A 22,249-nucleotide genomic window follows, 5' to 3' on the forward strand; every position below is an offset into this window, starting at 1 on the left:
CAGAATATATTCCGCACCAATCAGTTAGCTATTTTTAAAAATAATTATAGCAATCTTAAGTTTAAAACCGATTAAATATTCACTCATATTGTTAAATGAGACACTTTTTTTTTTTTTTTTTTTTTGTAATTTCCATGATTATCTAACCATTTGACCCGTTTCACGTTAAAAGATTGTCCGTTGAATATGTTTAAACTAAAGCACATTTCAATTTGCTATTTGAAACTGAAAATCTGAAATAGGTCACATGATTCATCAATTCCCTTGCAGAACACAGCACATTAACTCATTAACTCTATTGAATCCCTCAAAGGCTCAAATCAATTTACGATTACAATATATCTCTGCCCCCTGTTTCACTCATTTCAAAGTGACCAAAACACAATGTCACTACCTAACGCACCCGAATTATACGCAGCGCTCCACATAACTCCGAACCTAAACGGAACCGTTACTCGTTTATCTGAACACTACCCTACTGTCCCACCCTCCACAACTGACCCCACCTCACCAACTCTTTCCAAAGACATTCCTGTCAACCCTGACAACAACACCTGGGTTCGAATCTTCCTTCCCAGTGAGTTTCTCAATTCCGATGCAAAACTCCCGATCCTGATTTACATACACGGGGGCGGGTTTGTCGTGGCAAGTCCCGACTTCCCGCCCTTCCATGAATTCTGCTCCGAAGCCGCACACCGACTTGGCGCGATGGTGATCTCGGTTAAGTACCGGCTAGCCCCGGAGCATCGTCTCCCAGCTGCGTACGACGACGTTTTGGAGGCGTTGACTTGGGTCAAAGACGGTAAAGATGATTGGGTAAATAAATACGGTGATTTATCGAGTTGTGTGTTAATGGGGGAAAGTGCGGGGGGTAATATTACGTACCATGTTGGGTTAAAAGCAGCGGTCCAAAGTAACGATTTTAAACCGTTGGTTATTAAAGGTTTGGTTTTAATCCAACCGTTTTTGGGCCGTTTGAATCGGACTAAACCCGAGACTCAATTAGAAAATGACGTGGTTCGACAGCTGGAGCTTTGTGATTTTATGTGGGAGCTTTCTTTACCGGTTGGGATGGACCAGGATCATGAGTACAGTAACCCGTGTCGAGATGGGGGTTCGAGATTGGTGGACCGGGTTCGGGATTTAGGTTGGTGGGTTATGTTTGTGAGTTGTGACGGTGACCCGTTATTCGATAGGTGTGTGGAATTGGCTAAGTTGTTGGAAAATAAAGGGGTTAGTGTTAGAAGAATGTTTAGTGAAGGGGGTCAACATGGGATGTTTGTTGGTGGTGATCGTGTTAAGAGATTAGAATTTCTTGATTATTTGAAAGGGGTTTGGCCTTGACACAACTTACAATTTGATTGTGTTGTGAGTGAATTGACTATAAAATAATTTAGGTCAATTTATCTTTGTAACTTGTAATGGTGAAAAGTGTTTTCTTTCGAGTTTTAGGTGATATGTCTCGAAACTTTGTCATATAATGCTAGTTATATTTTGTTTTGTGTTTATTTATTGTAGATTTGTAATTCAGAGAGTTCATTCTGATTGAGTCATTTGGTTACTAAACTGTTTTGTAAGAGAGTCTTCTTAAAAGACTAATAATCACGTTCATTTTATATAGTGAGGAAAATTCTCTTTTGAGACGTTTTTACATTAAGGTTCTGTTTGGTAAACATCATATTATGTGAAATTAGTAGATTCCGGCTTAAATAGTAGTTTGACCAATTAATCTACCAATTTTACGTGTTTGGTTAATAGCATATTCAGACAACATATTGGCCGGAATCTACTGTTTTTGAGAATGCTGCTAATAGCAGCATATTGTAATAACATATTGAGTTTATACATGGAAATGGTAGATTTGTCATATAATCTGCTAGTTACAAACACATTTTCTAAATTCTGCTAATTTCATATGATGGTCAAACCTGCTACTAAAATATACTAACCGTATTTTGCTAACGCTATCTGCTATCATTTATCTTGCTTTTGCCGTTTGCCAAACAGGGCCTAAACGTTTTGTAAAAGTAACGTGTAACTAGCTTTATAGGGTAGTTAAGTAAAACAACAATCAACAATTGGTTTTCAATGTCATTTAAGGTTATTATATAAGTGTTTGTTATTATATAAGAGTAAAAATTAAAAATAACTCCTTTTTAAAATTCAGTTTTTTAAAATTACTCCATTAAGATCCACTTTTATTAAAAATTGCCCAAAAAGTGAAGTCCGACACTCTACAACAAAGATTTTGTCAACTTTCCTAATTATATACTCAGACTCTGTTTGGTAAAACTGACTGAAATGGTCAGACTGAAACACGAAAAGGTACTAAACCCGATAAGGTGATTTGAAATTAAAAAGGACGAAAAATAAATTAGTGAAAATTGGAAAGCGGTAAGGTAGGTGATTAATTGTAAAGTGTTTGGTAAAACTAATGAAAAGGTAGAATCGATTTTTTGTAAAATGACATAAAAGGATATTAATAATTATAATAAATTAATTTAAATAAAGGGTAAATATGTAAAGTAGAACATTTCACTTTCCGAAACTTTAAAAAGTTACTGGAGTAGCTTTTCATTTCAGTCACGAAAAGTCATTTCAGTGACTGAAATGACTTTACCAAACAGCACTAGGTAAAACAACTACCTAAAATATTAGTCAAATCAGGTTGCTTGGTCAAATCAGGTACCTGAAATGCTTTGCCAAAAATAGCCTCAGATTTTATTTGTTAATATTCCCAATATTACTCGGAAACTAGCATCTAAATTGCAATATAAGGAATCAAATATACATGACTAAAGCATACGTCAAAATTGTGAACTAAAGAATTTGAGATAATAAATTGTGGAATTAGGGTTTTAATTAAAGAGAATGGAAGAAATATTAGCATCTCTAATTAGTGTTGATAGTAGCAAGAACCAACAATGTCCACATTATGCTTTCCTCAATAATTCGTGCATCGGATGTAAAAAGTCCGTCAACAAGTGCAACAATCCGACAACCGTTCCCTTTCGCTTCATCCATCGTGACTTATCCCTCACTGACGAGGCTATTCGCCGCCTTAGAGACCTTAACTTACAAAAATTGTTGCATAGTAAGAAACTTCATTTGGTTCTTGATCTAGACCATACCTTAATTCACACCGAAACAATAAATAAGAATTTCAAGAAAAAGAAAAACAACAAATCAACTTACGAGGAATCCGATGTCTATGAAATTTTTCGAGGAACTACTTTGGTCAAGTTAAGACCCGGAACTCGTGATTTCCTTGAAAAAGCCAGTCAATTGTTCGATTTAACGATTTACACTATGGCCGTTCAGCCTTATGCTAAGGAAATTGTGAAAATACTCGAGACTGGACCGGTTCAGTTTTCAAGGGTCATCTCTAGGAATGATTGCACAAAGAAGTATAGAAAATCTCTCGATGTTGTCTTATCCCATCAAAGGGTCGTCTTAGTTGTTGACGATTTAGACGAGGTTTGGAGTAGTGAAGATTGGAGCAATGTAATCAAGATTCGACCATACGAGTTTTTTCAAACGACCTCCTCGTCACAGAATGACGATCAAGAGTTGTCGAGAGTTTTGAATATATTAAAGACGGTTCATACCAAGTTTTATGATAAAGAGCAAGAAAAATATGAGTACTATGCATCTAAAGATGTAAGACCACTGCTTGGGAAATCACAAAAACTTTGGCTTATTTATGTATTTTTCGCGGTATTTTATATCTATTTTATTTGGTACATGTTTTTATAATAATCGTATTACCTACTATGGTTTTACCGATGGGATTGGAGTACTACTAAGAATTAGGAGAGAGTTCCGGAAAAAATTCGAGTTTACTCATACATATCTCGAGATATTCCCTAACATGTACTGAATTAAGTATGATTTCAACAAGTTGTATCAATCCAAGTGATTATTATTATTATTATTTTTTTTTTGTGTGTGTCAAAGTGAAAAAGATTGATTTCTTAATCCAAGTGATTATTGGTTTGTATATTTATACTTCAAAGTTTTAAGGTCTTATTTTGCTGTTGCTCGATGTGTCATGCATCAAATGGAGGTTCAATCCATCAATTTATTTTTTACAACAATAAACTTTCATAAATAAAATAAAGTACTACAAACCGTTTATTTAAAATACAAACAAAGGGGGATAAGATACCCCCGAGCTACCTAATATAACCGATGAAAAGGTACAGGAAGTCGTAACTAAAGACTTCTTAAAAGGTGGATGATAGTGGGTATCAAATTCGATGGGGTGAACTCCCTTTCTCTTAGTCCTGGTAACCATAGTGATAGAGCGAGCAAATCTGCAAAAAGAAGTTGAAAAGTCGACGGAAACAGACGATCGTTTCTTCGAAGTAGTCAAAGCTAGTCCTTTACGACCTAAAACGATCAATGCATTTTGCTTATATCTAAATCCCCTTTCTTGTGTAGGTAGCGAAATATCTAAAACGAATTAAATACGATAGCTGAATCAAAAATATAATGGCAACGGCAAGGAACTATCAAAAGTTTGTCTTATCTATCTAAATGGTTTTTTTAACCTGTTTCGTCTTATGAGAGACCAACTAAAATAAAATCGTAGAGAAAACCCTCTCTAAAAAAAACCCTCTCTAAAAACCTAGCCTCCATTATTATTCGGGGGCTTCCATCGATCATCCATCGATGGTAAGCCCCACAAAAGCTTTCTTAAACAACTAATATTATGGAGATCTATCTTATTTTCAATAATAGTCTCCCTTTTGGTGAGATCTGTTGTTCCGTCCCTTCTTTCGGGGTTTTTCCATTTTTTCGTGGGATTGTTATCAATATAATAAGTTTTAATCGACGGGGAGATTATCAGATTTGTTTCGTGGATGAATACATCAAGACGGCAATTACATTGTTTCCTCCATCAAGAAGGATGTAAAGACATCGATTATTCATAGATTCAAGAAATTTATGATTTTGGAGGCAGCAGTAGCCATTCTGAGTATTTAGATAGTTATTTTGAATGTATTTTTTACGTTAGCAATCTTGATTTTCCTTTGTCTATTTGTTATCTTCATTGTAACCTACGCCTAGTTGATTATTAATGAGATGACAATTTCAAAAAAAATAAAAAATAAAATCGTAGATCGAACCTACCTCGAAAAAACCCAAAAGCATAAAAGAACTCACTAAGATAAAAATTTGTTGCATCTAGATCTAATTCTCCACAATTAAGATGCTAACAAACATATCAACAACCACCAAATCCACTTTCCTAATCTTCCTCTTAATCTTCTTAATCTCAATTCAACTAATACCTCTACTTCAAAATCACTCCCCAAAAATGTCAACCCCTAAAATTACTACTACTCCAATCAACCCTTATCAATTTCTTCACATAGTTCCAAACTCCGACGGTACAATCACACGTTTACCGGAGTTTCACCCAACTGTTAGTAATCCCTCCTCGCTTTCGCTCTCGAAAGATGTTATCATTAGTAAAAACATCTCCGTTCGGGTTTACCTTCCTAGTGGTAAAGGTAAACCCGAAGCAAATGAGAAGTTACCGATCCTAGTATTTATCCATGGTGGTGGGTTTGTGTTATGTAGTGTAGGAACTCCAGTAGTTCACGAGTTTTGCACCAACGCGGCGAGCAAGCTCGCCGCGTTGGTTGTCTCGGTTGAATACAGACTCGCTCCTGAGCATCGTCTCCCTGCAGCGTATGACGATGTTTTGGAGGCTTTGACGTGGGTTAAAGAGGGTAAAGATGAGTGGGTAAATGAATACGGTAATTTTTCGAGGTGTGTTATTATAGGCGAGAGTGCAGGAGGGAATATAGCGTATCATGCCGGATTAAGGGCAGCGGTTCGGGTTAATGAATTTAAGCCGTTGGATATACTCGGGTTGGTTTTGGTTCAGCCGTATTTTGGTGGGATAGACCGGACTGGTTCTGAGATTCGGTTGGTTAATGACGCGACTTTGCCATTATCTGCTAATGATTTAATGTGGGACCTCTCTTTGCCGGTTGGTATGAACCGGAGTCATGTGTATTGTGATCCGTTTGTAGGTGGTGGGTCGAGTTTGTTGGATCGGGTTAGGGATTTGGGATGGCGTGTTGGTGTGATTGGTTGCGATGGTGACCCGCTTTTTGATAGGAATGTAGAGTTTGTGAAATTGTTGGAGAATAGAGGGTTGAATGTTAAGTCTATGTTTGATCAAGGTGGTTTTCATGGAATGTTTGTGTCTAATTCTACTAAAATGAAAGAGTTGTTTGATTTTGTTACACAATTTATAACTTGATAATGTACTTTGGAGAAATGAATGTGTAATTTATTGTTTTGATGTCCTTTTGGGTCTCGCAGTTAGGAAATTCGAACATAAACATCATTATACCCCAATGTACTCCGTAAACAAGATATTAAAATCGAGATACAACTGAGGTATACAATCTTGTATCCTAGTATAATCACAAATAGAATTATACATAAGTATTGTACAACTAAGGTATAAGAATTTGAGCTTATATGTATTCTTTCTGAGCTAATTAAAAGTTCATGTTTTTAATGTGTAAATGAATGAACTAAATACTTTATAATAAAAATCATATTCTTCAACATAAAACTCGTATACTTTATCACAATACTCAGATTCTACACCGTACAACATATACAACTGGTTGAATAGTCCATAAATTAATAATCACAATAACAAACCGAAAAACGAAAACATCATTGCTTTGTCTTGAAATAACTCAATGTTATATAATGCAAATTGTTGTTGAAGTAGTTCTAGCTTCTAGGCAGTGGAGGATCTTATTTATGTCGGGAGGGGGTTTGACACCCACTGAGTTATCATATTATAATGTAAAATTATCAGTGCTGCCTAGAGTAATGGGCCATGCTGGGCCGGCCCGTCGTGCCTTCCCCCAAAATTGGTCCGGCCCAGGCACATATATTAGGCTCATCGGGCCGTGTCGTGCCAGGCCCACTGATACAAACCTACGCCGCGGCCCGCTCAAGGCACAATCATTTTCATGCTCGGGTCGTGCCTTGTCGGTGGGCCGGCCCATGTGCTTTAATTTTTTTTTTTAAAAAAAAAAAGGTTATACTCCCTCCTATCCACTCTTTTCTTCCCTATTTCCTAAAACGGATTATTCAGGTTTTCTTCCCCTTTCCTTTTTGAGAAAGTTTTTATTAATATTATATTCTTACCTCTTTCCACTCATCAAACCCCACTATATACTTTATTAATATTTAATTCTAATTATTCCTACCTCTCTCCAATAACCAAACCTCACCCATCACCTTTATTAATATTTAATCATAATTATTCATACCTCTCTCCAATTACCAAACCCCACTCATATCTTTATCAATATTATACTCCCACCCTTAATCTCCGTGCCCACTTCAAAGGGGAAAAAAAGGGTGGATGGGAGGGAGTATAATTGATACATTTTTAGTACTTTTTATTTAATAAATGATGATTAATGGTTTAAATATACTCTGTATATTTTATTAAATATTAATGTACTTTTTTGTTTAATAAATGATAATCAACGGGCCATTCTTCGAGCCGTGCCTGGAGCGTGTCGGGCTCCGTCGTGCCGTGCTTGAGCACAAATTTCTGAAGAAAATCGCGTCGGAGCCCATATCAAGCCCAGTCGTGCCGTGCCCGTGCTTCCTCGATTTTCTCACCGGCTGGGCCGGGCCATGCCTCGCCGTGCTATACACCAGCCCCCGACCCTTTATGCCAACTCTAATCCAGCCCCTTGACTCAACGACCAAGTCTTATATTAATCCACAAAATCAATATTTTAAACCTCGGCCCTCTTTATTGTTCACACCAAGATCCGCCACCGGACTCCTATAGGCCGTCAATAGACTAAGCAACTTCCAATCAATACAAGTATATTACAATGACAAACAAATGAATGAATGATAGTCAATTGCTAACCATTTTTCAGTATTATTACTCTATTAATCGTTAATTATCTCTAAACAGCACTAATTTTATCAAATATCTTCATAATGTCAACCAAATTACGGGATATCTTCCACATAATTCTTAATCCGGATGGAACAATCACTCGGCAATCTGAATCTGAATTCTACCCTATAGTTCCACCCTCAACAACTGACCCCAACTCACCCTCTGTTTCCAAAGATGTTCCTCTCAATTCCGAGAAGAACACATGGGTTCGAATCTACCTCCCTCGTGAATCTCTCAATTCCGATGAGATTCCAGCTAAAAAGCTCCCCGTCCTAATATACGTACACGGGGGAGCATTCGTTGTCGGGAGCCCTGGTTACCCGCCTTTCCACGAGTTCTGCTCCGTGGCTGCGCAACGCCTTGGCGCAGTTGTGGTCTCGGTTAAGTACCGGCTAGCGCCAGAGGATCGTCTCCCCGCTGCATACGACGACGTTTTGGAGGCGTTGACTTGGGTTAAAGACGGTGAAGATGATTGGGTGAAAAAATATGGTGATTTATCAAATTGTGTTCTGATGGGGGAGAGTGCTGGAGGTAATATTACGTACCATGTTGGGTTAACCGTCGCAAATCAGGTAAATAATTTTAAACCCTTGGTAATTAAGGGTTTGGTTTTAATCCAACCCTATTTTGGCGGGTTGGATAGGAGTGCGTCCGAGATTCGGTTGGTCAATGACCCGATTTTGTCTCTCGAGGTTAATGATATATTCTGGGAGCTTTCTTTGCCGGTTGGGGCGAGTCGGGATCACGAGTATTGCAACCCGAGTATGGATGGTGGTTCGAGTTTGGTGGATAAAGTTCGGGAAATGGGTTGGTGGGTCGCGGTGGTGGGTTGTGATGGTGATCCGCTTATTGATAGGAATGTGGAGTTGGCTAAGTTGTTAGAAGGAAAAGGAATTATTGTGACAACTTTGGTTAGTGATGGAGGTTATCATGGTATGTTTGTTTGTGGTGGTGATCCGATTAAAAGAGTAGAATTTCTTGATTTTGTAAAGGACATTTGGCTTTGAGAGAATTTGAAAGAATGTTGTTTGTGATTTGTGCTTGAATTGTGAAGAATGACTATGTTGTGAGAATTTACAATTTGTAATGGATTGGTAACTCATTGTATTTTAAGGAAATTAATTGTGAAGAATGTCTTTATTTTTATGCTTGAACTATGAAGAATGTCTATTTTTGTTGGTATTGAGTAATAAAAATGATTTTAAATAAAATGTTTTTTAGAAAATAAGTAATCAACTACGGTAACACACTAACACTAGAGATGATAATGGACACACGGGTCATTAGGTTAGCATCAAGGTCCAGCACAACCTATGACCCATTTCAACACGACATGGGATTGCCGCGGCGCAGCACAGCACGACACCCCATAGGTCGAAGTTTGAGAAAGAAGACCGTGCCTAGTCCACGCACAATACGACCCACCTGGTACGACATAAGGTTGAAGTGAGGGGAATTGTTTGGGCACGGAACGCCATGGGCCATAAGCCTTGCCTAAACTGCCATTTTTATTTCATCGATACGACACCAAACCCACCTTCTCGTGTCTAAGCCGTGTCATTTTCTCCTCTATATACCATGGACCAACACGAGGCACAATCTACGTGACCCACTTCTATCTCTAACTGACACTATCATGGTAACCATATCATAAACATAAAAATTTCTGACGATGTTATATTATCCAATTTTGTGATTACTAATACACATCATTTCTATATCAAATGACTACTTTTTATGAAAAATGTTTAAGGTTATCTACTTATCTCTTATCTTAACAAAAATGTTTGTCACAAGTCACAACACACTACACACTACACACTACACACAACACACAACACACAACACACAACACACAACACACAACACACAACACACAACTAATCTATAGCTACGTTCTTGTTATAAGTCACTCACAACCTTGTCCAAAAGTTAACGTTATTGCACACTACTCCAACACTCCACGTCTCCACTCAATCAATATGTACTCCGTATCAATCTTTTTGCGCGTGCTACATATTTAAGCATGCATCCTTTAAACTTCATCAAATTTCAAATCAATACTTGACTAAATTTATCAATCTAAGCAAAACTAAATCAAACAATGCTCCAAACAATAAAACATTCTCATTTCAAAGTATTTTTGCTTCTTATATTCTCAATCACATTAGAGTCGATCGCGCAAAATAACAATAATACAATCAATCCTTACAAATTCCTTCACATTATCCCAAACCCGAATGGTACAATTACTCGAATTAAATAATACTACCCCGTTGTCCCGCCAAATACTTCTTTTGACCTTTCTTACTCGAAAGACACCTTACTAAACCCGATAAAAAAACACGTGGGTTCGAACCTACTTACCCTCTAACTTAAATTTCCCTCAACCGGTGAAACTCCCGGTTATACTATATGTTCATGGAGGCGGGTTTATCCTTCTCAGTGCCGCGACTCCAAATTTTGACCTGTTTTGCGCTCTTATGGCGAACCGGCTAAGCGTGATAGTTGTCTCGGTTGAGTATCGGCTAGCGCCTGAAAACCGTCTCCCTGCTGCGTATGAATACTTGAGGGAAGGAGAAAACTTTGCATTTGAAAGGTTCCCTTCGCGGCAAGATTAGCATTAACAAGAACCAGTCTACCTGCTTGTGATAAAGAATTCGCTTTCCATTTCGATAATTGAGCGCATGAGGAATTAACAATACTTTCAAACATATTTTTAGTCACTCTGCCGTCAATCAAAGGACAACCTAAGTACTTACCCAAATGAGCTTCTTTGTTCATACCAAGAATACCTCTAAAAGACCTACGAAGTGAGCGGTCAATATTTCTAGTGCACTGGAAAGTCGATTTGTCGAAATTAACACATTGTCCAGAAATCATGCAAAATTTATCTAAAGTAGATTTAATAATTTTACAACTCTGATTAGAGGCTTTAGCAAAAATGATAGTGTCATCCGCAAAAGTCAGGAATGGATTTCCAATCTCGGTCCAATTCTAATACCAATATCACTAGAACTAAGATCGCTATTTTTTTTGTAAAGATCTTGCTAAAACTTCAGCACACATAATAAAAATATATGGCGAAAGTGGGTCTCCTTGTCTAATACCTCGAGTAGGTGTGAACACGTTCTCCGGTCTTCCATTTACAAGGACCGAGAAAGAAACAGTTTTAATACATTCCATAATCCAAGAAATCCAAGTAGGTTTAAAACCCATTTGCATAAAAGTCTCTTCAATAAAGTTCCATTCAAGTCGATCATATGCTTTCTCCATATCAAGTTTAGTTGCAATCCACCCTCCTTTACTTTTTTTACGCTTAAAGGAGTTAAAGATCTCATGTGCTAGAAGAATATTATCTTGAATAAAGCGATTAGGTGTAAAAGCTCCTTGATACGGATGTATAACCTTATGTAATACACTTCGGAGACGAGTTGCTAAGATTTTTGCAATAATTTTATAAATTGTTGAACAAAGACTAATAGGCCGAAAATGGTTTGCTGATTGAGGGTTATCAATTTTAGGGATTAATGCTATAAAAGTATATATGGTTGCTTTCTTTAAGGAGTTTATTAGAATGAAAAAATGCTAAAACTGCTTTAGTAACCGAATTTCCCACTATATCCCAGTATTTTTGAAAAAATTCCACAGGATAGCCATTAGGTCCTGGGTTTTATCTGCAGCTAAATTAAAAACAGTTTCTTTAACCTCTTCCTTACTAATCTTAATTACTCGTAAGAAAATTGTTATCTTCGTCCGTTATTATTCCACTAATAGATTTGAAGTCCTCATTTTTATCAAAGTGACAGTGTTGATTCTTTGTAAACCTCAACTTGAACTCATAAGATATTTCTCGCTCAATGAGATCTTGATCAATAAAAAGAGCACCATCCTTGTTAATAAATTGCTTAATACCATTTCTATTACGTCTAATTGTAGCATGATTTTGAAAATACTTAGTAGTATTATCTCCAAAGTTAGCTTTGTCTATACGAGTTTTTTGTTGCCAATAGACATGTTTATAATCTAACTGTGCGACTTCTAAAACCGATGAATGAGATGAACCAAGTTGGTTTTGAATATTCTCCAACTTTTTTTCAGCGATTGAAAGTTGTCTAAAGATATTTCCAAAAGTAGACTGATTCCATTTTTTAGCCTTTTACTTTAGAAATTTGCATTTTTGAGAAAGATAGAACATATACGACCCCTGAAACTAGTATTGCCAACACTTTCTTACCATTTTACTAAAATCATCTGAATTTGGTCATGAAACTTCACAGATATAGGACAATGGTCGGAGCTAGTGAATGCATTGAGTTGTTTTGTTTGTGATGGGGCATATTCTGCACCGCTGACCAAGTCAACATATTGAGCAAGGTCAAAGATATCCACAGCAAGTCAACGACTTAGAAAGCCTAGCCGATGGAGCCCATCTGCCTGTCAGTCTGGGTCTCGGCATGACAACCTGCCAGCCGGGACACATATCCGCGTACTCATATCCAAGACCCCTCGGCGGTGAGTCAACAGGGCCCGCCGGCCTGCCATAGGTCCCTCGGCCGAGGGGTAGATCAGTCTTTCCACCTGCTAGCCACTTGGCCACTTGACCACTACGTGACAAAAGGTGAAAGCCTATAAATACTCCTCAACCTTCATTGAGGAAAGGATCCAACTAATCCACAACTAAACCTAAATACACTATTCACCTGGTATTATCTTCCTTATCTCTCTACAATATATTCCTAGCCAATTAGCATACAACTTATACATTCAAGTTTACTGACTTGGGCGTCGGAGTGGGTACGCTTGGCACAAAGCCAAGCCCTCAGTTCGTTCATTGTTGCAGGAGAGGCCGAGAGGAACGATTAAGACCAAAGGAGAATCCAACTCAAGACGTCATTCAACAAGCCACGGGTGGTAACTATACTTGCTCTGGAATTACACCCGGAACAATTGGCGCCGTCTGTGGGGAATGGATACTAGAAGCTAGTCACATTCATTCCCAAACAAAAAAAAAAACAACAAAAACCCACCCAAAAAGCTAAGAAGATGTCAAAACAACAAGACGCAGTCGTGACCGACGAAACCGCATTCTACCACGATGATACTTTCAACAATTCTGGAGTCGTGCAGCCCTCCACCGGCGGAGTAATCCAACCGGAGTTCGGGATGCCAATAATGCCGGACACGCCGCTGCCAGCCAACCAGGTCACCATCATGGGACATGTGGTTGACATAGCGAAACTGAAAATGGTCTGGACCTCATTAGCAGCAGACGCCGGCTCACACTATCATACCGACAAGAGCGGTAGTCTTTATCGCAAGCATGTGATGTCGGCTCACACTTTGTCATACCGACAAGAGCTAGTCTCCATGAAGAAATAGGCGCCGTCGCAGTCACCCCAGGTAGTAGACGCCACGGCAGTCACCCCAAGAGGTTTGACGCCGTCGCAGTCACTCCAAGTGGTAGACGCCACGGCAGTCTCCATGAAGAAATAGGCGCCGTCGCAGTCACCCCAAGTAGTAGACGCCACGGCAGTCACCCCAAGAGGTTTGACGCCGTCGCAGTCACTCCAAGTGGTAGACGCCACGGCAGTCTCCATGAAGAAATAGGCGCGTCGCAGTCACCCCAAGTAGTAGACGCCACTAGATCAGCCACCCCAAGAGGTTTGACGCCGTCGCAGATCACTCCAAGTGGTAGACGCCACGACGTCTCCATGAAGAAATAGCGCGTCGCAGTCACCCCAAGTAGTAGACGCCACTAGCGATCACCCCAAGAGGTTTGACGCCGCCGCGGTCACTCCAAGTGGTAGACGCCACGGCGATCAATAACAACAAGAAGCGATGCTCGCTCACACGTCACACACCGACAAGAGCGCAATCACCGCCGGGAAGCAGCACCTCGATGGTAACGACCGGCGCGGTGATACTCGCAAAGCGTTCAAAATACCTCGTAAACGTTAACACAATTGAGATACGCACTCTAGACCCGCTCGCCAAGCCGAGGCGAAACAAAAGAGACACTCAATTAATAACGTAAGGAGACAACCTAGACGAAGACATAGACGCTAAAGTACAATTGGGACGCTCAAATACTAGCGCAAGAAAAAGAAGTGAGGTAAAAACCTCGGCCAGGCCAGAGGCAGAAGAAATGAACTCTTATTAAAAATGTTCAACGAATTACAAGAAATTACAAGGATAAGCCAAAAGACAAAAGGTTACATATATCATCTCCCTATGTCCGTTGTTGCTCGCCATCAGAAGCGGCGAAGACTTCTCCTTCGATGGGTAACCCAAATAGTTCCCTTAGCGGCCTCGGCGGCAGCCTCGGCCTTAGCCTCGGCACCTCTTTGCCTTGCCGCTCGGCTTCCTCCTTGGCCGCTTTAGCCTTCTCAGCAAGAGCTGCCTTTTCCGCGGCCGCCTCCCTCTCTATCTTCACCCTCACCGCCTCCTTGGCCTTCTCCGCCACGGCCTTCTCCTTGGCTTCAAGCTTGTCATCAAGCAGCTCGTCATATCTGCCCCACGGAAAGGAACCATCAAGAGGGAAGAGCTCCCCAATCACTTCCCTAGCAGCTCCTTCGGCCAAATCCCGGAATTCAGCACACATGTTAGGGAGCATGACGGTTTGGAGCATCTCAATGTCCTTCTCCTTTTGCCTGGTGACGGCCTCTTTGCTCCGAATCACCTCCGCCTGGGCCTTAAATAGGTCCCTGGATTCGTTCCTCTGCTGGAGGTAGAGGTCGGCGTGCCTCTGAACAAGTTTACACTTCTCCAGCAGCTTCGCAGCTTCGGCTGCCGCAGCCTCGGCCTTGGCTCTCTCAGCAAGGACCTCCTTTTCAGCGTCCTGCCTGAGTTTTCTTTCAGCCAAGAGCGCCTTCTCAGCATCTCCCCTAAGCCTCTGCTCATTGAGAAGATCCAGCTTCGCCTTCGCGGCCACCTTCTTAGTAGCATTAAGCTCAAAAGCGGATTGAGCAACGGTTTTCTCCTGCTCTACGATACGAGCACCGGTAAGATTGTTCCACCTCGCCAGCTCCTTGATCAGCTCCGTGCCTTCCTCTATAAGCTGGGAGACGGAAACCTTCTGGGATGAGGAAACAGTGGTGACATTTTGATCACCGGCCTGTAGCTGGGAGAGGGAAGCCTTCTGGGATGAAGAGACAGTGGTGACATTTTGATCACCGGCCTGTAGCTGGGAGAGGGAAGCCTTCTGGGACAAAGAGTTCACGGTGACGTCTTGATCACCAGCCTGCACAGAATTCCCCTCCACTTGCTGCCCAACAAGAGCGGCGGACGACTGCGGCTGATCTACAAAATTTAAAGTAAGCATCAGTATCAACATACACAGACATGCCGAAGAGCCTGTCACCGGCAGCGCCCAAGGAACCGGCTAAGTCTGAGCCACAGGATAGATCAATACCGTGCTTGGCCTTCTTGGCCGAAGGGCGCATTTCCTCGTCGCCAGGCTAAAGCAACGGCAGCGGTAAAGGCATCTGCTTTCTTTTACGGACGAGGGGCGACCCCTCCCCTTCGTCGGAGTCATCCCCATTGGAGATATAAACTATCTCCACCGTCTCCTTCTGAACAGGGGGGATGGAAGGCGGAGCCGATGTCGACGCCATCACCGCCGAAGGCTTTGTTTTTCGCGTGCGGCGCGGCATGTTACTTACAACCTCGCCCCGGGCCTCCACCACGTTCAAGCTTTTCACTGGCGATCCATAAGATCATTCGGCGACGTCTGCGGTCATGGGCTAGGGCCTTGGGATGCAAGTTAGCTTAGAGTTTTATCTTTGTGCGGCCCCATTCTCCGGAGGATATCCTCCCAGTCGGTCCAAAGTGGCTGCGAAAGAGACAAAGCAAGAGTTAAGTAGAAGAAATAAATCAAAGTTCGAGACACAATGAGAACGGTGATGGGCCTCACACCGACCCCACTCACCCTGCGCTAGGGCCGGTATGAGGCCGACATGGCAAAGCGGCTCATCCTGAAGAATGATCTGCGTTGGGGGGATCCATCTTTTCGGCAGCCCACTCTTGTCCACCTCAAAAAGCCTCATCGCGACTTCTCGTCCTCCTTAAGGAGGACCTGCCGGCATCCATTTTAAGCTTCTTCCTACCGACCCATCCGTCATGCTCCGCCTTAGTCTCACACCGCAAATTCACTTGGTCCGAAAGGAGAGGGGGCGGATAGTCATCCAAGCACCTTAACATACACCCACCGATCTCTCCGGTCTTTGCAAGAAGTAAGTTTGTCAACAGAGACATAACCTTTCTCCGTGTGCACACTGTACCAACCGACGCGCCAGAGATTGACTGGAGATAATGAAGCCGCGGAATAAATTTACCGTCGGGGCCTCCCCCTTGAAGAGACAAAGCCACACAAAGCCGACTATCGTCCTCATGGCCAACGGATGCAGTTGGGCCACAGCGACGTTCATAGCCTTAATGATGGCCATGACGTACTCATTCAGCGGAAACCGGAGCCCGTACTCCAAATGCCGCATGTATACGCCGGTATGGCCCGGCGGAGGGCAACAGACGGCCTGGCCCTCCTCAGGGATAACAATCTTGTATCCCCTGCCAAAGAAGAAGTGACCCTCGAAAAATTTCTCACCAGAACAACTGGCAAACTTATGTGTCCAAGCTCGGTCAACGCGTGCCTTGCAGACGTCACCATGATCCATAACGTACCGCCTCACCTCTTTGGGGCGAGCCTCTTCAGCATCATCACCGAAATCGTCTGCGTCATCATCGACATCAGAATCATCCTCCCATTCCTCCAAAATCCGAGGATCGACTTCAGGAGAAGGAGACCTAGGGCCCCCAGGCACATCAAGACGCGACGGGGAACCCTCCGGCACAGAAGGTCTAGTCCCGGCGTCAGCAGAAGAAATAATAGCAATAATTATTTAACAAAATAGAAAGTGAAGAAATTTGTTTGTTTACCTCGAAGAAAAACACTCGCCGGAGTAACAACTCTGAAAATTAGAAGACAATGAAACCCTTGAAAGTTTAGAGGAAAATTTTGGAGAATGAAATTGGTGGCCAATTTCACGGGATAACTGCCCTATTTATAGGGAAAAGCCCATGAAGAAGGACCAATCGAGAATGACCCATGAAGCGTCAACTAATCGGCGTGCGGACACGTGTCGGACATGCAACCACGGGATGTCAATCGTTAACGATTAGACGTCAATCAATGCAACAGTGACCAAGCGTCTTCAACACGCCTATTCATATCTCCTTGCCTATTCACCTTCCTCAACAAATTCCCAAGCATCCGCTCTCCGACCACATAATCAACCAAGCTAAGAAGCGCCGGCCGGGGCAATCAAAAACAACCAAGCACTCTCAACCCTGGTCTCGGCCAACGTCACTTTCTTTTCCACATCGGATGCCCTTTACGCATCCATGTGGAGGGGGGATATGGTACGGCCTAAGGAAAGACCAGTAGGGGTAAAAGAAGCCGCCGCAGAAGAAGCCGTGCAGAAATTTTTTACAAATTACTTGCGCAGAATATACGCTCAAGCATACGCCGGAGCCCATACCACGGCATAGACTACTACTGGGGCAAATTGATGGGGCATATTCTCGCACCGCCGACCAAGTCAACATATTGAGCAAGGTCAAAGATATCCACAAACAAGTCAACGACTTAGAAAGCCTAGCCGATGGAGCCCATCCGCTGTCGACTGGGTCTCGGATGACAACTCGCCGGCCGGGACACATATCCGCGTACTCATATCCAAGACCCCTCGGCGGTGAGTCAACAGGGCCCGCCGGCCCGCCATAGGTCCCTCGGCCGAGGGGTAGATCGTCTTTCCACCGCTAGCCACTTGGCCACTTGGCCACTACGTGACAAAAGGTGAAAGCCTATAAATACTCCTCAACCTTCATTGAGGAAAGGATCCAACTAATCCACAACTAAACCTAAATACACTATTCACCTGGTATTATCTTCCTTATCTCTCTACAATATATTCCTAGCCAATTAGCATACAACTTATACATTCAAGTTTACTGACTTGGGCGTCGGAGTGGGTACGCTTGGCACAAAGCCAAGCCCTCAGTTCGTTCATTGTTGCAGGAGAGGCCGAGAGGAACGATTAAGACCAAAGGAGAATCCAACTCAAGACGTCATTCAACAAGCCACGGGTGGTAACTATACTTGCTCTGGAATTACACCCGGAACAGTTTGTAATTTGTGCTTGAATTGTGAAGAATGTTTGTGTGGCAAGAATTTGTCATTTGTCTTTGTGAACTAAATTTTGGATTGGTAACTAATCGTATTTTAAGGACATTAATTGTGAAGAATGTATTTATTGTTATGCTTGAATTATGAAGAATATCTATGTTTGTTTGGCATAGAATAAGAAAAATACTACGGTAACACTAGAAATGGTAGTGGACACGCGGGTCGTTGGGCTTACCGCGGCGCAGCACAACATGACATGCCATGGGCCGAAATTTGAGAAAGAAGACCATACCCAGTCCACGCATGACACATGAAATAGGCTGAAGAAGGAGAATTGTTTAGGCAAGACACGCCATGGGCCATAGGTGTTGCCTAAACCGCCAGTTTTATCTCATCGATACGGCACAAAACCCACCTTCTCGTACCCGAACGGCTGAGCTGTGTCATTATTCCCCCTATATGCGGTGGATAACACGAGACACAACCAACAATCCAACATAACTCACTTCCATCTCTAACTAACACTATCATGATCAGTGGCGGATTTTGGTTGTCCTGGACCGGGGCCAGGCCCCCCCTGAAGTTCAGCCCAAGTTTCAACAACTCCAAAGCATATTGTATTAGATGCAACATAAATGGAATGATTTTATTGGTTGGCCCCCCTTGTATTTTTACCCCAGGCCCAAGTTTACCATTTACGGGATTATGGCTTATGAGTATCTTTATTACCTTATTTAATGACTATGGTGATAATCACATTTTCTAATGTTTCCCACCATTCCACCAAGTTAATAGCATGAACTTTACCATAAAATATTTAATTGATGCATTTCTTTTTAATGAAATGTGCACAACACACTTTTTGTAAATAAGAAAACTCTACAGTTTTATTTTCACTCAAATTACAGAGTAAGACGGTGTCATACTATGAGAGTCCATTTTTATAAAAAAATTGTTCATTTAATGTTAATAATATGAGTTGTGTTTTTACATAATAGTGTCGTCGTGTAAGACTATCTCACACAATAACTACTCTTATTTCTAATTATTACCGTATAGCTTAGGTTGTTTAATATCGGATCAAGTTTTTGCTATTAACTTACTATTCACCATTGATAAATTCCATCAAAAAAAAAAATCTTATCCAACACAAATTATATGGAGTATAATGCTCTATTAATTTTGACAAATTCTTAAGAGAAACGGTCTATTATTAGCTAGAGATATTATAACCAAAGTATATTAGTGTAAAATATATTCACATATATTTACCCTAATACTTATGTCTTCCCTTACTCTATAAAATGTATTACGAAGTACATTAATACAATATATCTAGAGTTTCGTACTCTTTTATAATTTGTATTACTTCATATTTGTGAAACTTAGGGTGTGTTTAGATTGGGAGGTTTAGAGGGAAAAGAAAGGGAGGGAGAGAAAGGGATTTTAAATTCCTTGTTTGAATAGCAAATGAGGGTGGAGGGAAATGGAGAGGGAGAGATTTGGAGGGATCCAATTACCCTTCTTCAAGCCTAATCAAAATCTCTCCACAATAGGGCATAGGCAAGATTTGGAGGGAAATTGTATCCAAACACCCACACCCCATTCCCCCTCCCCTTCTCCTCTCTCCCTTTCCCTTCCCTCATTCGCCCTCTCCTCCCTTTCCCTCCACTTTTGCTATCCAAACACACCCATAATGAGAGCGGTTCATGTGAGTTGAAAAATGAAAACCCTACATCTATATTTGATTATGTATTATAGAGTTTATATAGTACATCTTGGTAAGATCTAAAGTATGTCAAAATATTCAAATACCCATCTTTTGGCCCCCCTGAAAATTTCTTTCAAGATCCGCCACTGATCATGATAACCATATATAGGAATAAAAGATTCTCACGATGTTATATTATCCAATTTTGTGATTACTAATACGCATCATTCTACATCAAATATGAGTCACTAATCTATAGCTAAGTTCTTGTTATCTCTTGTCACTCGACACTTTGTTATCCAAAAGTTAACGTTATTGCACACTACTCCAACACTCCACGTCTCCACTCCACTCCGTATCAATCTGTTTGCGCGTGCTACATATTTAAGCAAGCATGCTTCCTTAAAACTTCATCAAATTTCAAATCAATACTTAACTAAATTTATCAAATCTAAGCACCATTAAATCAAACAATGCTCCAAACAATAAAACATTCTCATTTCAAACTATTTTTGCTTCTTATATTCTCAATCACATTACAGTCGATCGCTCAAAATAACAATAATACAATCGATCCTTACAAATTCCTTCACATTATCCCAAACCCGAATGGTACAATTACTCGAATTAAACAATACTACCCCGTTGTCCCGCCAAATACTTCTTTTGACCTTTCTTACTCGAAAGACACCTTACTAAACCCGATAAAAAACACGTGGGTTCGAACCTACTTACCCTCTAACTTAAATTTCACTCAACCGGTGAAACTCCCGGTTATACTATACGTTCATGGAGGCGGGTTTATCCTTCTTAGTGCCGCGACTCCAAATTTTGACCGGTTTTGCGCTCTTATGGCGAACCGGCTAAGCGTGATAGTTGTCTCGGTTGAGTATCGGCTTGCGCCTGAAAACCGTCTCCCCGCTGCGTACGAAGACGTTTTGGATGCTTTGTATTGGTTAAAAGACGGGAATGATGATTGGGTGAAAAGTTACGGGGATGTTTCGGAATGTGTTTTGATGGGTGAAAGTGCTGGGGGAAATATTGCTTATAATGTTGGATTGAAAGCGTCGAGTCTAGGCGACGTTTTCAATCCGTTAATAATTAGAGGAATGGTTTTAATCCAACCATTTTTTGGTGGAATAGACCGGTCCGGTTCAGAATTAAGATTGGATAAAACAGGGGCGTTACGATTGGTCGTGACTGATTTAATGTGGGACATGTCTTTACCAATTGGGACAAATAGGAATTATTGGTATTGTAACCCGTTTAGTGGGGACGAGTTGGTACCGGTTAATCGAATTCAAGAATTGGGTTGGCGAGTTGCGGTTGTGGGGTGTGACGGAGACCCGTTTTTTGATAGGCAAGTTGAGTTGGTCGAGTGGCTACGGAAACAAGGGGTAATTGTTAGGGGAAGTTTTAGTAAGGGTCATTTCCATGGTGTGTTTGTGAATGATTATGGTGTAGCTGAAGAGTTCTTTGAATTTGTAAGGAGTGTGTTTTCGCAAAGGTAATTGGTCTAAAACCTAATGGATTGGTTTAACGTCTAGAAAAATTCTTGGATACATCCGGTGTACAAAATTATTGTACACCCTAATCAATGATAAATCTTTAATTATATTCTACCTAGATTTGGCTTTATTATTTATGAAAAGTGCGGATAATTCTAATATTCTTATTGATTAAGGTGTACGGTGACGTGATACACCGAGTGTACCTAAGAATTTTTCGAAGTCCTATCTCTATCAAAGTGTTTAAGGTTGTGATTATAAGCTTTAAATTAGGTCTTGTACAATATACAACATTTTTAGAATGTGTGTATGTCTCATTTATTCTTATTACTTTAATGAGGCGTAGAATATATTATAAGGTCATTAGTTTTTTTTTTTTGGTACATATTATAAGGTCATTAGTATGATGAATGTATTGTATGCTTAGTTTTGGAAACAAACTACTCGAGTGCAGGTAGAGTTTTCATTTTTTTTTTTTTTTGAATATTGTACGTGGTAATTTTGTGTTTTTTTATTTTCTACACGGTAACCTTATTTTCACCAAAAACGTCTTTGACTGGCCATAACTCAAAGCCATGAGTTTCGAAAGCGACCATTTTTTTTTTCAAATCAAAGATATCATAAATGCGGTCAATTTGAAAAAAAAAAATGTCGCATTTTGAACACGCTACAAAGAGTTACGGTCAGTCAAAGTTTAAAGTTTGACTGGCCGTAATTCTTGCTACGAGTTCAGAAACTGAATTTTTTTTCAAATCAAAGATCTCGTAAAGGCGGTCAATTTGTAAAAAAAATCGCCATTTTCAGAAGTTTTGATCGTGAATTATGGTCAGTCAAAGACATTTTTGTTAAAAACGAGGTTACCATGTAGAAAA

General features: G+C 40.8%; 5 protein-coding genes across 5 annotated transcripts; all 5 read left to right on the plus strand.

The window, feature by feature from the left end:
* Positions 1-210: 210 nt before the first annotated feature.
* LOC141655856 (carboxylesterase 1-like) lies at positions 211-1,618 on the plus strand. Its single transcript, XM_074462882.1, has one exon. It carries the CDS (start codon positions 385-387, stop codon positions 1,342-1,344), a length of 960 nt encoding a protein of 319 aa, XP_074318983.1. The 5' UTR covers positions 211-384; the 3' UTR covers positions 1,345-1,618.
* Positions 1,619-2,871: 1,253 nt separating this feature from the next.
* LOC141654748 (RNA polymerase II C-terminal domain phosphatase-like 4) lies at positions 2,872-4,482 on the plus strand. The gene is made up of 2 exons (XM_074461865.1): positions 2,872-3,660; positions 4,444-4,482. The coding sequence occupies exons 1-2, from the start codon at positions 2,872-2,874 to the stop codon at positions 4,480-4,482; spliced, it is 828 nt and encodes a 275-aa protein (XP_074317966.1).
* LOC141656581 (carboxylesterase 1-like) lies at positions 4,417-6,387 on the plus strand. Its single transcript, XM_074463531.1, has 2 exons — positions 4,417-4,590; positions 4,990-6,387. Exon 2 carries the CDS (start codon positions 5,216-5,218, stop codon positions 6,278-6,280), a length of 1,065 nt encoding a protein of 354 aa, XP_074319632.1. The 5' UTR covers positions 4,417-4,590; positions 4,990-5,215; the 3' UTR covers positions 6,281-6,387.
* A 1,540-nt stretch (positions 6,388-7,927) lies between these two features.
* Positions 7,928-9,118, plus strand: LOC141655857 (carboxylesterase 1-like). Its single transcript, XM_074462883.1, has one exon. It carries the CDS (start codon positions 8,011-8,013, stop codon positions 8,977-8,979), a length of 969 nt encoding a protein of 322 aa, XP_074318984.1. The 5' UTR covers positions 7,928-8,010; the 3' UTR covers positions 8,980-9,118.
* An 11,044-nt stretch (positions 9,119-20,162) lies between these two features.
* LOC141656587 (carboxylesterase 1-like) lies at positions 20,163-21,740 on the plus strand. The gene has a single exon (XM_074463537.1). The coding sequence runs from the start codon at positions 20,343-20,345 to the stop codon at positions 21,378-21,380; it is 1,038 nt and encodes a 345-aa protein (XP_074319638.1). The 5' UTR covers positions 20,163-20,342; the 3' UTR covers positions 21,381-21,740.
* The last annotated feature ends 509 nt before the right edge of the window (positions 21,741-22,249 follow it).

This window comes from Silene latifolia, chromosome 5 (assembly GCF_048544455.1).
Source record: "Silene latifolia isolate original U9 population chromosome 5, ASM4854445v1, whole genome shotgun sequence".
Classification (NCBI taxonomy): domain Eukaryota; kingdom Viridiplantae; phylum Streptophyta; class Magnoliopsida; order Caryophyllales; family Caryophyllaceae; genus Silene; species Silene latifolia.